The following is a 16,197-nucleotide window of genomic DNA, read 5'->3' as shown; positions in this document are numbered from 1 at the left end:
AGAGAGAGACAGCGAGAGGGAGAGAGAGAGAGACAGCGAGAGGGAGAGAGAGAGAGACAGCGAGAGGGAGAGAGAGAGAGCGAGAGGGAGAGAGAGAGAGCGAGAGGGAGAGAGAGAGAGAGAGCGAGAGGGAGAGAGAGAGAGAGCGAGAGGGAGAGAGAGAAAGCGAGAGGGAGAGAGAGAAAGCGACAGGGAGAGAGAGAAAGCGACAGGGAGAGAGAGAAAGCGACAGGGAGAGAGAGAAAGCGACAGGGAGAGGGAGAGAAACCGACAGGGAGAGGGAGAGAGAAAGCGACAGGGAGAGAGAGAGAGAGAGAGAAAGCGACAGGGAGAGGGAGAGAGAAAGCGAGAGGGAGAGAGAGAGAAAGCGAGAGGGAGAGAGAGAGAGAGAAAGCGAGAGGGAGAGAGAGAGAGAAAGCGAGAGGGAGAGAGAGAAAGCGAGAGGGAGAGAGAGAAAGCGAGAGGGAGAGAGAGAAAGCGAGAGGGAGAGAGAAAAGCGAGAGGGAGAGAGAACAAGCGAGAGGGAGAGAGAGAAAGCGAGAGGGAGAGAGAGAAAGCGAGAGGGAGAGAGAGAAAGCGAGAGGGAGAGAGAGAAAGCGAGAGGGAGAGAGAGAAAGCGAGAGGGAGAGAGAGAGAAAGCGAGAGGGAGAGGGAGAGAAAGCGACAGGGAGAGGGAGAGAAAGCGACAGGGAGAGGGAGAGAGAAAGCGACAGAGAGAGAGAGAGAGAAAGCGACAGGGAGAGAGAGAGAGAAAGCGACAGGGAGAGAGAGAGAGAAAGCGACAGGGAGAGAGAGAGAAAGCGACAGGGAGAGAGAGTGAAAGCGACAGGGAGAGAGAGAGAGAAAGCGACAGGGAGAGAGAGAAAAAGCGACAGGGAGAGAGAGAGAGAGAAAGAGAAATAAAATCTTTATTGTTCACCATGCAAAATGCAACTAGAAGCTCACACTTGGACTGAAGCGCCAAAGATCACGAGGGTTTAAATGAAGCTGGAAGATTTACCTAACTTTTGCCAGAGGGAGGGAGGGATCTTCAAGGTAACCCATACGGAAAGTCAGTTCAGGGGAAATACATTATCCGGCTGGAAAATGTCTAAGGGTCTAAAAATCACTTTGGACTCGTCCCTGGAGAATGAAGTGCCTGCTTAAAAAGGACAGAATAGAGCTGATCCACATTTTAAGTCACCTTATGCTTAACGTAGTTTCATTTTAACATCATTTTTTTCTTTAGGGCCTGTTTTTCCAATTTGGATTGCTATTTTCAATTTTAGGTCATTTGCACTCTGGCCCCGTCGACTCCAACTGTGGTCCAAGACAGGGCTCAGCCCCCTACAGATTGCCAGGAAGAAGTCCAGACGCCAGACCCAGATGCAGCTTCCAAGTGGGAGCTAGCTAGAGCCTCAGCCTGTTGGGTCACTGCTCTGGGCTGCGGTGGGGGTTAAGATGAGGGGGGGATCGGGATAAGGCAGAGAGTGGGAAAGGAGGCATATAGAAGAACAGAGTGGGAAAGGCAAAAGAAATCGAAAGTGTAAGACAAACAAAAAGACAGAGGGAAAGGAGTGCTGTGGGAGTCGCATAGAATCCAGCATGGCAGTTAGCACAGTTGCTTTACAGCTCCAGGGTCGCAGGTTCGATTCCCGGCTTGGGTCACGATCTGTGTGGAGTCTGTACTTTCTCCCCGTGTGGGTTTCCTCCCACAGTCCAAAGATGTGCAGGTTAGGTGGACTGGCCATGCTAAATTGCCCTTCGTGTCCAAAAAGTTTGGGAGGGGTTACTGGGTTACAGGATAGGGTGCAGGTGTGGGCTTGGGTAGGATGCTCTTTCCAAGGGCCGGTGCAGTCAAGATGGGCCGAATGGCCTCCTCCAGCACTGTAAATTCTATGATCCTGGCTACTCAGGGTTTGTTTGGGTGATTTGCAGTTATGTCATTTGATTTTATACAGTATTTCTGTTATATTCAGCGATTTGTTTTATTTTGCAAGTTATTCCAGCTAAGAATGCATGGTGCTGCACACATATGATACAGTATTTCAACTTGTACAGAGCTTCTTTCAGACATTTCATGCCTGGTACAAACTAACTCCAACTTCAACATTGATTGCTACAGGAACCATGATTCACATAAAGTCATTTAAAAGTCAGGGGCGGAATTCTCCGTTTCTGCGGCTAAGTGCCGACGCCGGAGTGGGACCAGTGGTGTTTCACGACTGGCAAATCAGTGACAACCCCTCACCGATTCTGGTACCGATGAGGGTCTAGCATCGTCACCACGTGAAACGCCTGCCTCCCACGCCGAAAATGGCCACGCCGAAAATGCACACCGCTGATGACCCCAGCTGTCATGCCGTGCAACATGGCACTGGCCATGCACTGACCCGACCGCAAACTGCGACCCCACAGCCCACCCCCTGGCCACAACCCATCAGCCCCCCAGCCTAGTGGCACGGAGCCTGGCCGAGCATGGTGGCGCTGCACACAGTCCGCAGCCACCATGCCGGGTTCACGATTTCTGTGAGCACATGCGTCCAGCGTCGTCAGTAACCCAATCCATCAGGCTCGGCGCCAACGGCACTGCAACTGCATGCGTCACGATGGCGCCAGTTTGGAGGGGACGGAGACTCGCAAACTGGCATTGGCCCCAATTCCAGTGTGGGAGTAGATTCTCCGCCCGATCGCCGATTACAATATCAGCGTCGAGCAACGGAAAATCCTGCCCATGGTTTCCAGGAACGCAACCCCAACTTTAAGTGAGATCTTCCTATAAAACAACCGTCTGGCAAATGGCAAAGGGGAATTTTGGTCATTTTAAATGATAAATGGAGGATCTTTCCTGTAGTTTAGAGTACAAGTTACCCACTGAAATAGTGATTAGTCAATGTTGCTTTTAGTGCCTGAAAATGTGAAATCTTATGATTCTTTCAGCCATTCACTGGAAGTACGTATTGGTCTCTATGGGTATCGTAACAATATGCTTGGTATATTTTTATATACTGGCTTTTACTGTAGATTGAACAGTCTGGACTTAGGCGGTGTCTCGTCTTGTAAACATTGCCAGTGGCAGGCTAAAAACAGTTCCGTAAGTGTTTGAACTGCTCAATGCACGATTGAACTAGTAGGAAAAGAAATATTCCATGTCATCCCATCCAAAATTGCTCATTTCTTAAAATAGCCTAGTTGGTCAGCTAAATGCCAGTACCGTGGTCTAATTACAGACAGAAAAAGCTACAGGAATAAATATGATGTCATTCTACTACAATATCTAATTAGTTAGGCACTCCCTTGATATCAGATCAGTCCCTCATTCGATATTTAGTGTAGCTGTACAGTTCAGCAGAACCCCTAAAAGGAAAGTGCTATACTATAATTAAATTGGTACTCAGGGGTGCAGTTCATAAAAGGAACAGCCAGGCAGATCACAATGTCCCAGATGCAGTTGCCAGTGTATGCGGAGTATAGGTCGGGGGGGGGGGGGGGGGGGGGGGGGGGGGTGTCGGTGACAACAGGGACACCACAATTGGCCTCACTTAACCCCGAAATAGGGAGGGGTAAAAAAAAAATTCAGTTTGGCTCTTTGCTCCGAACCAATATCTAATCAACGCTTGTGTAACAATAGATGAGATCGGAGGTCAAGTTTAGCTGCTTGCCAAGTAAAATGACCTGCCAACATTTTCTATCCAGGTTTTTAGATGCCTGGAACTGCCACTGAAACCACAACAGGAGTCAATGTCTTCAGCAAAGGATTCACAGGATTTTACAATACAGGAAGAGATCATTCCACTCACAGTTTAAGATTCTTTATACAGCAATTCAAATCAGATACCACTACCTTGCCCTTGTCCGCTCAACCTTTCCTCTTTTTCAAAATAGGAGAAAATTGGAAGAGGAGGAACTAATAAAATGGAAACTCGCTGGTCTTTATATTACTGGATCTTCAGAAAATATGGTTTTGTGAAGTGAATGGGTCACCAAAAACAATTTTATTTCAGTGACAGCTTTTATGAATCCAAAAACTGACCTGCTCTTTGACTTTTTCACCTTGTATCCAGCTGGTTACAACCTTCAACCATTTTAGTGGCATCACTCTATTTATAGGAGACTAAAAGAATTTCACACTACACACAGACAACTGCAAAGGAAATAAATAGCTAACTCTAACCAGCTGAGTGCACTCTCTGCTGTGCAACAACATAAAGCCTTTAATAGGATTTTTTTTAGGTCAGCTTTTAGATCAATCAAATCTCAACAAGAGAAATGACTGGGTGCTTCTTTAATATCAACTCAATCTGCCAGTTCCTGTCAACTCCCCATATGATTACAGAAATTAGTTTTCAGCCTCAATAATATGAACCTTGCAGAACTAAAATTCTTTGGGGATGTCTGTAATTGTCACCATCATCGCAAGCCAGTATGTAAACTCTTAAATTGCAAAGAAAACGTACAACAAGAGCATTTTATTCCCCCAGGAGTTTCTAGTATCCCTCTTACAAAACATGGTATTTTGTAATCTCACTTTTTTTATATGCGCTCTCTCTGGCTCTTGCACTTCGGCCTTTAAAATCCCATCCATTCCTCCAGTTTCTTAACTTCTGAACCTATTTCCATCTCCCTTTTCTCTAAATTTTTCACTGGAGAGGAACAATAATGAAAAGCAACATTTAACTGAAGAGCTTTATGTTCACCAGTAGTAAAATCATCTGTGTCTTGCAGATGCCAGGTTAATGTACCTCAGAGGCACTTTGTGTTGTCACTCCCACTGCTCTTCTTGAATGTTTTCACTATTTTACAAGTTGATGAAATATGAGGCAAACCAGACAGGCTCAAATTGGGATGCGAACACCTGGAGCCAATAAAACTCTTGGGTATTTCAGATGTCAACACTTGAAGAGAAATGGGTACAGTTCACCACTTGTCCCATTACTACTAATCTTACAGCTCCATGCACTTCACTCCTGCCAATGCAGGTGTCTCAACCAGTGCAGGTTATAGCCCAATTTAATAAAGCCTAAAGCAGTGGTGCAATGCAAATCCTCATGTTCCCTCATCAATGAATTCAGTAAGGAGTGATAGCTAATTACCACCTACTACAATGACTAATACCAGTCATTATCCATCTACCTCATACTTGCTTCAATAACTTGCCAAACCCTGTCCTAGCTGGTGGATAATGTGCATCGTCTTCAGGTAAACAGAGACCAAGATGAACTTGCCTGTCACTGCCCAAGGATGGCCCCAAAAAAACTTTACAACCAATGAAGAACTTTCATTGCTTAGTTACTGTAATAATGTATGCAGCAGCTAATTTGCACACACCCAGGTGCCACAAACACTATGTTTTTACAGATATTGGTTGAGGGCTAAATTTGGTCACACTGGGGAGAACTCTCATTTTTGAAATAATGCCACAGGATGTTTAAAGACAGACAGCCCTTGTTTTATTGTCTCAACTGAAAATTAGCAGCACCTAACCTTGGAGTTTTCTCCTTACAGAAGACTATCAAGCTCATCCTATATTAGACAAAGCATATTATAACGTGCTGATGGGTCAACATTCTATGGATTAGCATGCAGTTTTTGTTGTTAAACGATCAAATTATTTGCAACCATGGTTTTGTACGCCAAGACATTTAGTTATAAAACTTAAAGAAATCCCACTAACTCAGTTTAAAATAAACAGGTACTGGTGGTAAAACATCTCAAACATTAAATTTTTACAGGACATTAGACTCATGCAGGTATCTATTTTAAAAAGTTAAAAGGTTCAAGTAACAGATAAAAATTCTTACCCGATCTCCAATTGTAATGCAGGCTTTTGAATCCAGATCGCGAGGTGGCCTAGAAAATAAATTTAACAGAAATATATTTAAGTTCACAATAAAATATGAGTTAACTGTACAAAAAGGGTGACAAGACTGTTAAACATACTCGTACATTAGAGTAAACATTCTGCATGGCAGATTTAAAAAATGTGAGATAAACACCATAAAGATTGCAGAAGAAAGAGAAACTGCAAAATGGTGGAGAACATAAATATAAAAATCAACCTTCTTCCAGATCTAGGAGCATTTTCGGAGCATGCAAAGATCATCTAGGACAGAGACCTATCAGGCTTCCGATGTAGGGTCCACGTGGTTGCACCTCAACCATCCATTATCCTTGATGTAGACCTGTAGAGACACCGGCGTTGGACTCGGGTGAGCACAGTAAGAAGTCTTACAACACCAGGTTATAGTCCTGTTGGACTTTAACCTGGTGTTGTAAGACTTCTTACTATCCATTATCCTAGTCAGGCACTCTCAGTGAGGAAGTATGAAGATGTAGCAGGATGAGGCACTGCAGGCATCATATTTATGATCCCAGGTGGTGCTACTACGGGCCAGGAAGGTGCCAGAATGGATCTCTGGCTCAAAAGATTGTAGTTTTTACTTTTTTTTTAAAAATGTGGATGAACAGAGTCACAGAGCGATGGGTTTGTGTGGAGTTTGCATGTTCTCCCTGTGTCTGCGTGGGTTTCCTCCAGTTTCCTCCCACAATCCAAAGATGTGCAGGATAGGTAAATTGCCCATGCTAAAAATTGCCCCTTAGTGTCGAAAGATGTGAGAGTTGGGGGGGATTAAGGGGATAGGGCAGGGGAGTCGGCCTAGGTAGGGAGTATTTTAGAGTGACGGTGCAGACTCGATGGGCCAAATGGCTTCCTTCGGCACTGTATGATAGCAAACAAATAAAACATATCTTAGAGAGGACTGTCGTGGGGTTTAAGGGAATAGAAGTCATGGGAAGGGAGCTAAAGAAATAAGTCATAGGGCTCTTGGCATTTCAGAGAAAAACAAAATTGGCCACATCTAGACATGTTCCTTCCTGGTCTGTTACCCTGAATGGTGAGTCAGAAAACCCTGCACCACATCTCACTGCCTGCTGGTCCTCTTGAATAGAGACAGTGTCTCCATTAAACAAGACCTAAAACAATGTCCTCAAAGCCAAATTCCATTCACAATCTTGAATGCAGAGGAAATTCCTAGGGGTCTAAACCGCTTCAATGTATTACACATGGCTCAAGGAACCTGTAAACATTCCTCAAATTCTTGGCTCACTGTTTTTGGAAAATCACACCAAAACAAAAATGACCACCTGAGTCATGTTATAAAACAAGTACTATCATTCTGAGTAGGGAACAGGCATACTGACAGGTCTGAGCAGTGAGTTCCACTCAAAGACAAATATGGAATTGCTTAATCATGAGACTAGTCTTCTGGTAGTTGTGTAGCAATTTGAGGGGATTCTGGCCAAAAGAAAGTTGGAGAAGAAATATTTTATGCAGCAATGTGATCTGGAATGCAATACGCAAAAGGGAGATGGAAGCAAACTCGAATGTAATTTTTTAAGAAGAAACATATGCTGACTGTGAGACATGTGCAGGGGTGAGGGTGCTCATTGAATCACTCCGTCAAACAACCAGCGAGGTGCAATTGACCAAATGGTCTTTGGCGCTGCATTTTAAGTTTTAAATAAATCCTACAATGGCCTCTTAATAATAGCATTACGTTGCAGAAGCTGTAAATCTTAAATAAAAGCAGAAAATACTGGAAATACGTAGCATGTCAGGCAGCATTGGTGGTGAGAGGCACAACATAAATGTTTCAGGTTAACTTGAAGTGATTATTTTGTTGCTCTCTTCCCCGGATGTTTGAAAACCAGCTGAGTATTTCCAGCAAGATTGTTCACAGAGTAGAGAGAAAACTTCTAGGAAAAATCTAATACTACCCAAAGCTGATCACTATAAATAATTGATAACCCCTCCATTGGAGAACTGCTTTGTTGAACAGTGAATATAGAATGTGTATCTTTTGTTCACTGGGAAAAGGGGGGTGTTTGTATATTTTGCTCAATAGGGAAAGGGAGGATGTTTGGTTTGTGAAATGCAACCAGTCTGATGTCATATCTGACTTGCTGTAGTCACGTGACTCTGCCATGAGGAAAGCCCAATGTAGGCTGCCATGTCTAATCAGTTCAATGAAGACTCTTGCTGAGAAGCACTGTTCTTAAAACATTTTTTTAAATTTTAGAGTACCCAATTATTTTTTTCCAATTCAGGGGTGATTTAGAGTGGCCAATCCACCTAACCTGCACATCTTTGGGTTGTGGGGGTGAAACCCATGCAGACAGACATAGGGAGAATGTGCCAACTCCACACGGACAGTGACCCAGGCCGGGATTCGAACCCGGGTCCGCAGCGCCGTAGTCCCAGTGCTAACCACTGCGCCGCATGCCGTCCCACTGTTCTTAAACATGAGACATGATGTCTCATGTTGGGTTACGGGTATAGGGTGGATACGTGGGTTTGAGTAGGGTGATCATTGCTCGGCACAACATCGAGGGCCGAAGGGCCTGTTCTGTGCTGTACTGTTCTATGGAGTAAGGAATGGAGGGGGGGGGTTTGTTGGGTTACGGGTATAGGGTGGATACGTGGGTTTGAGTAGGGTGATCATTGCTCGGCACAACATCGAGGGCCGAAGGGCCTGTTCTGTGCTGTACTGTTCTATGTTCTATGTCAGCAATGGGATTTTTTTGAATTCTGCAACTGCAAAGAAGACAATAAGAACTCAGGCACACAGAAAGGTTCAAATCTTCTCAAAAAAGGGGGAAAGAAACACAAAGGTGCACACATTCTGAAGGCTGCAAAGTACTAAGCATGTAAAATGTCTGCAGTAAATGTGCCAAACGCAGTTCCAGTAGACATGAAGTACGATAGTGACAACACTGGCGGTTTTTCCACTTACAATGACAAAATTACAGATTAAAAAAGACTTGATCAACAAGCCTGAACCAAGAAGAGTAGCCAAACGTCGAACGCTGCTGGGGAGGGGCTACTGCAAAGTATATATACATCCTAAACCTACCAACAAAGGGAAAAGGACATCAGAGATTTTGAAAGCCTTGAATTAATGCTTTGAACTCCAACCGACTGTTACATATGAACGCTATGTTGTCAACACGAGAGTACAAGGTGCATAGGAAAACCATTGAACAGTATGTGACAGCAGTAACCTAGCTTGCAGAATCATGTGAATTCAGACAGCCAAAGATAGAATAGTTTTAGGCATGCGAGATCCATTGGTGAGCGCACGTTTACTGACAGGCAAGAAACGGACTTGGAGAAAGCAATAGATGTGCGTCGAAATGTGGAATTTGTGAAATGTCAGCTGGAGCCAATGTATGGCAGAACAGACCCAGGAGATGCAGAATGACTGAGCACAATGTTTCGTCATTCCAGGCCAAGAGAGCAGAGAAATTACAAAGGGCAGGATGCAAATACTGCAGAGGACAGCACACAAAGGAAAAGAAGGTTTGCTCAGTATGGGGTAAGCAGTGTTTTAACTGCAAGAAGCAGAATCATTTCACACACTAGTGTTTGGTGAGAGAAAAGCAACATAAGCCTATACAGATGGCCCGAGACACATATCAGCAGAAGTGTTTGATGAAGAACTATACAATGATTCAGTCATTGGAGACAAATGGGTTGTGACTGCTATGATGATGACCCCAAAAGGGAAAGTATTAAGTGAACAAGAAGTGTCAGATAGACACTGGTATGTCATGCACCATGATTTTCACAGATGTGCGTGAAATGGCTCAACATGGCGACCTAAAAATAAATCACTCAAAAGTAAGATTGAGACACATGATGGCACGATACTCATAGTGAGAGGACAAATTAGCCTGGCGACCAAATGCAATGCCAAGAAGGAACATCTGGAGTCCAAATTCATAGCTGGGACGCAATGGCCACTCAGCACAACTGGAACAAGCTGGTAACCTTAAATGTGCCAACAGAGAAAGGGCAACAAAAGGACCCCAGAAGGAAGGCGACAGAAAAACCCAGAGTGAGGGAAACAAAAGACTCCAGAGCAAGGGTGGCAATATTTAAGTAAACCACAAAAGTTCAATGCAATGAAATATACGAGCCAAAGGTAAATGAAGCAGGAAAATGTTCACATCAGAGCTGAACTGATTTGAAGTACAAGATTCAAGCTGCGTATAGACCCACAAAAACACAAAAAACTGAGGCCAGTGAGGGTACAAACCTTCAACACTCTAAACAAGAGTCAGCTCACATGGAAACTTGGGAAAGGTTTGGAGAAATTGTCACCTCAATCATTCAAAATGGAAGTGAACGACCAAATATATCTGCGCAACAGTGAAGCTGTTGCTTCACTGCGATCGGCCAGTCAGGAAGCAGCGATCTCACAAGCTGGACAAAGTACAGAATTACCATTAGTACTGAAGGTCCACGTGTCCTCATCAACCCCAACAGAACAACTGCAGTTACCAAGGTAAAAGGTGCCACAGGAACGACACTCTCCGGACAAGGAACATCACCCAGATGAGCAACCAATATCAATGCATACCCGTTCCATGAAGAGATCTGCACGATTTAAAGTCCATGACCATGATTTAGCGGCCATGTTAGCCAGGAGGAATTCCCACAATGGCCTCTAAGTCTCGCAAGATTCTAAAAATTTGTTTCTCGACGGTGAGATTTTGGTTATCGATCGTCCAAGTTCCTCCTCTGATGACGTGGTCAGGCCCCCGCCTAGGAAGGGCGTGAGCTTAATTTGCATGCATTACCATCGCATTAGCAGGTGTCATGATGCATCGTCCGCCCTAGTTGAATCTTCCTATCCAATTGGCGGGACATCACACACACTAGCACAAAGCACTATGGCACTGAGGGAGCTTGGAGATGAGTGCGCATGCTACCACTACCCACCAAGGAGTAAGGGGGATAGATTAGCACAGCCCAGCACTGAGAGAGGAGACAATTATGCCCATTTAGTAAACTGAGATTTATGCTTGTGACATTGATTGACCCTCCGGATTTAACCTTTGCACCATCAGCTCCCCACAGCATTGCATCCAAGGCTGAGCCTCAGTTGGAGAGAGGACTGGCAGACCTAGTGCCTCGGAAACATCAGGGCCCCAGTTCCTGCAACAGCAGTCCCACACCCACCATCTGAATGCGAGTGTCCAGGTGTGACCAGAAAATCCAAATCCCTCCTGAAAGAGCCTTCAATGGTCCCATGTGGGTAGGAGGGCTGGGTAGGAGGGCTAGAAACACACTCATCCTAACACAGTTCCAGGAGGGACAAGGTTAGGTAGGACACTTGTGTGACCCTTCAAACATGGCCCTACCTATGTTCCCTGGGGCTAACAACTCAGGGAGAAGGTGATGGAGAGTTCCTGATACTTGCTGCCCATTAAATGCAGGAGGGCGATGATGACTTGCAGCAAGGAAAGGGTTGGGATGCTCTTCAGAGATACTGCAAATGTCTGACATCCGTCCAGATGATGGCAGCTCGCAGATCCCCCATGGCTTGGGTCATTTCAGAGCAATGATGCGCAGAGTCAGTCGGTTCGGTTAGAGGAAAGGCAGGGGCTGATTTACACCATGGGCTAAACAGCTGGCTTGTAAAGCAAAACAAGCCCAGCAGCACGGGTTCAATTCCCGTACCAGTCTCCCCGAACAGGTGCCGGAATGTGGGGACTAGGGGCTTTTCACAGTAACTTCATTTGAAGCCTACTTGTGAACATAGAACATACAGTGCAGAAGGAGGCCATTCGGCCCATCGAGTCTGCACCGACCCTCACTTCCTCCCTATCCCCGTAACTCAATAACCCCTCCTAACCTTTTTGGACACTAAGGGCAATTTATCATGGCCAATCCACCTAACCTGCATGTCTTTGGACTATGGAAGGAAACCGGAGCATCCGGAGGAAACCTACGCAGACACGGGGAGAATGTGCAACCTCCGCACAGACAGTGACCCAGCGGGGAATCGAACCTGGGACCCTGGCGCTGTGAAGCCACAGTGCTATCCACTTGTGCTACCGTGCTGCCCGACATAAGCAATTTTCATTTCATTTCATATCAGGATTCCCTTTATCATTACTGAGTCCCGACACTGTGGGGGAAACATATACACCAAGATGACATCATCACAGAGTGGATGAAAGCGACGCTGTAAGTCCAAATGCATCCCTTACGTGAGATGTGCCGCTGCTTTCGCTAATCAGTGGAATCAGGCAGCCTAAACGTGGGTAAGAGTGAGTTTTAGTACATAGAGAAATCAAATATACACAAACGCAGTATTTGCATCCCTCAATGTCTAAAATCACCCATGCCCATATAGTGCGACTACAATTTCCTAACCCACCGCTACGTGTAGGTATCGGCCCAGGATCCACATCGGAGATCGAGTGGGCCTGTTTGCCACCCCATGCTGTCCGAGATGACCTTGGTGGGTGTCCTCTGGAAGTCTGGGACCTGGAGGCCCCGGCCTACCTGCGGGTGGCACAAGTATCTCGGTGCCACCCTGCTCTGGCTACTGGTTCAGAGGCGCCTCGGTCTCTGGAAGGGGCGGGTCAGATGGACTAGTCACTCCCAGGGTCTCCGGTCTGCCCGAGGGTAAAAGGTTGCTCTCCTCGTCTCCACAGCATCCAACATCCGTGTCAGGGCACCCTCAGAGTCTTGGGGCTGACATTCTTGCTGCTATTCTCTTGGCTGGACTGTAAGCAAGTGCTGTGGAACCATTTAAATACAGTGCCCCCTTGATTGAACTGCTCAGATTACCCGGGGCTGCCAATTTAGACATTATTCCCATGAAACAGTGTCTAACAATTCTGGTCTTGATCATGCCTGTGGGGCCAGCAGGATTCTCTCCGGTTTTCGCGCCAAGAATGACACCAAGCCAAATTCTCGGTCAATTCCAGCCAATGTGTGCAATGTAAGTGCAGAGACTGATGAGTGGAACAAACAGTTGTTAATGCACAAGAACAATGGGTGTATAACGGGCAAGTTGGAAACTCCCAGTCACACAGGATTGTGCATGCAAATATGCCTTTTGTTCACGAGGAAAAGGGGGATGTTTGCATCTTCTGTTGGGTATGCAAAAAGGAATGTTAAGTTCTGAAATGCAGCAATGTCACAAATCCAATCTGGCTTGCTGCAGTCATGTGGCTGCCATGGAGATAAGCATCGAGAGTTTCCATTTCTGATCAGTTCAATAAAGATTTTCACTTTGAGCACTGCTGTCCTTAAACATGGAACGCAGAATCTGCCCACTTGGACCAATTTGGCAATGGAGAAAGCTGCACATGCATGATCTTCACTTGTCCGGTTGTTTTAAATGTCATAGTATGTAAAATCTTCCGGATGGTTGGGAAGGTTCATCAAGACTGGGGACTCAAAAACCACCTATAGCTGGAAACAAAATTACAATCTTTTGAGCAATATTTCCTTTAAATTAGAAACCTTGCGGAGACTTCCAGTGGCGGCATATAGAGGGAAAGTCCCATGCTGGGTGGTTCCTGCTTGAGGCGTGCTTTTAGTTTTAAAATCCGGTCCTGGGAGCAATTTGCGAATGATTGATTGAAAGAATATACAAGGAAGACAAAGGATGTCAAAAGGATTAAAGAAAAACAGCCGTGAAAAAGGGAGGGAGTGAGTATGCACTGTCGAGTGAACGGGCCAGCCAGGGAGCTAGCAAGGTGGCAGAGGCTGGGCTGCCGGGCGGGATCGCACTGTTCACAGCAGAGAGGATGACCGAGGTAATGTCTTTCGAGCTGGAGAAGCAGTTTGCGAAGCACATGGGAGGTGTTGAGGAAGGAGATGACGTTGGGTTTGAAGGCGTTGGTGACGGAGGCAGTCGCCCTGGTGAGAGTGGCTGTGGCGAAGGCATCAGCCGAGGTGAGGGAGCAGGGCGAGAGGCAGCACAGTGATCGGCTCACCTCGATGAGGGTGAGCTGCAGAGGGTGGTCAAGGCCAATAAGGGGCTTCGAGCAAAGCTGGAGAGCCGCTCAAGGCGGCAAAATTTGAGGTTTGTGGGCCTGCCCGAGGAGGTGGAGGGCTCGAGGCCGACAGAGTATTTCACCAAAATCTTGGCGGAATTGATGGGGGGGGGGTCTCTGGCTATGAACTGGACCAAGCTCATCGGTCACTGAGGCTGAAGCCAAAGTTAAATGAGCCAAGGGCAGTGATCATCTGCTTTCACAAGTACCACATGAATGAGGTGGTGTTGAACTGGGCGAAGCAGAAGCAGGAGGTGCCGTGGGCTGGTGCTGGAGTTCACATATACCAGGACTTGACGGTGGAGCTGGCAAAGAGGTGAGCGGCTTTCGGTCGAGTTAAGACGGCATTATACAACAACGGGGTACGATTTGGTGTGGTGTACCCAGTGAAGCAGAGGGTGACCTACAACACCAGAGATTTCTACTTTGAGACAGTGGAGGTGTTCGTGAAGGAAGAAGGCCTGGGACAGTGTGAAGACTGGAACTGAAGAGGGGTTGTGGACTGTGAAAGGGGAGTTGGGAGAGTGTGTAAATGTGTTATTTTTTGACCTACATTGTTCTTTATTTACTTCACGCTGTTATAGAGTTTAAGTTTTGTGATTGTCATTCTTTGTCACGATGGTTCTATGTTTTTTATTGAGATATTTGGGTTTGATTGTTTTACTGGGACTGGGCGGGAGGGGAGGGGAGGGGAAAGCCCTGGGTGGGGCCCCCGCGCTTGCTAATTTAAGTTGGCTAGGTGAACGGAGGTGAGGTGGGGGGGTGCTGCTGCGGAAATTGGAGTCTGGCGAGCAGGTTTCGTTGGGCCTAAGAGGTGTGAAAGAGGGGGGGGAGGATCGATACTGGGTGCAGACTTTGAGAGGAAGTGCGGGGGGGGGGGGGGGGGGGGGATTCTGGGAGGGGGGGTTCGATGTTAACAATGGATAGGGGCGGGTCAGGCTCATGGGGCAGGGCCCAGTGATGCAATGTCTCTTTCCACAGACCAGCATCTACAGAGTGAGACAGGGTGTATCCTCAGCATCACACCCCAGCACGTGGCTTAGACCAAGGCTGGTTCAGTTAGACTGAGTTACTACATTTAGATTAGCAGAGAGTCGAACTCATTGAGAACTGTGCTAATAGTTCAATAAAACACATTGAACTCACTTCAAAGTCTGGAGCATCTTTTACTCAAAACTGCATCAAGTGGCAGTTTGTGTTATTTCAAATTCCATAATACAGCAGATAAGAAGGATGGGGGTGGGGGTAAGAGACCCTCGGTTTGGGTAGTTATGTGTAAGGTGAGGGGGTTGGGTGGCCCAGTCAAGAGATAAAGGTTGCTGCCTCATCTAAAAGGTTTGATGGCTAATGTGGCGATGCTGCAGGAGACTCACTTGAGGATGAAGGACCAGGTGAGGCTCAGGAAGGGCTGGGTCAGCCAGGTGTTTCATTCGGAATTGGAGGGTAGGGCTCGAGGGGTAGCGATCCGGAATTGAACCCACGCTGCTGGCATTGTTCTGCATTACAAGCCAGCTGTTTAGCCCACTGTGCTAAACTAGCCGCTTGCGAAGGAGATGTGCGGAGCCACCCCAGACTTAGATTCGCACAAATTGATAGTGGGTGGGGACCAGAACCTAGTGCAGGAGCCTAGGTTGGACAGGTCACGGCCGCGCTCTCGCTTGTCCCGTGTGGTGGTGGGGGGGGGCTTGGAGGTTTTTGTACACGGGGGAACGGGAATAATCTTTTTTTCTCCTCGGTCCGCAAACTTTTTTGCGAATTGATTTTTCTTTGTGGTGGGGAAGGTGCTGTTGGCTGAGGTTAAGGGGTCGGAATACTCGGCAATTGCGATATCGGATCATGCGCTGCATTGGTGGGTCTGGTGCTGGAGAGGAGGGGCAGTGCAGGGGCCGGGTTGGAGATTAGATATGGGGCTGTTGGGGACCCGAGGGTCCTGTGTTAAGATTGGAAAGTAATCGAGGAATATGTGGGGTTCAATTGTACGGGGAAGGTTTCACAGGCAGTGGTTTGGGAAGCTCTAAAGGCTGTGGTGAGGGGGCGAGGTGATCTCGTTTAAGGCAAAGGTAGATAAGGAGGAGAGGGTGGAGCGTAAAAGGGTAATAGATGAGATGCTGGAGGTAGACAGGAAGTATGCAGAAGACGGAGATCCAGCGAAATTGGAAAAAAGGAAGGAGCTACAGGCGAGTTTTGATTGGCTGTCCACAAGGAAGGCTGTGTGCCAATTGTGGCGGGCAAGGGAAGCGGTTTACAAATATGGAGAGCATGTTGGCAGGCCAGCTTTGGAGGGTGGCAGCGGCGAGGGAAATTGTTCAAGTGCGGGATAGGGTGGGGAAGCTGGTGGTGGCTCCCAATCAGATTAAT

General features: G+C 46.7%; 1 protein-coding gene across 2 annotated transcripts in view; it reads right to left on the bottom strand.

Annotated features, from left to right (window-relative positions):
• Nucleotides 1-16,197, bottom strand: part of LOC119979121 (dual specificity mitogen-activated protein kinase kinase 3-like) — a 143,250-nt gene that overhangs the window by 55,120 nt on the left and 71,933 nt on the right. For both annotated transcript variants that reach the window (XM_038821128.1, XM_038821129.1), the window contains exon 3: nucleotides 5,781-5,829. In XM_038821128.1, the coding sequence (XP_038677056.1) occupies nucleotides 5,781-5,829 (49 nt within the window). The remainder of the gene's footprint in view (nucleotides 1-5,780; nucleotides 5,830-16,197) is intronic.

Source organism: Scyliorhinus canicula, chromosome 15 (assembly GCF_902713615.1).
Source record: "Scyliorhinus canicula chromosome 15, sScyCan1.1, whole genome shotgun sequence".
In the NCBI taxonomy this organism is placed as follows: Eukaryota; Metazoa; Chordata; class Chondrichthyes; order Carcharhiniformes; family Scyliorhinidae; genus Scyliorhinus; species Scyliorhinus canicula.
This window is presented reverse-complemented; position numbering and strand designations above follow the sequence as displayed.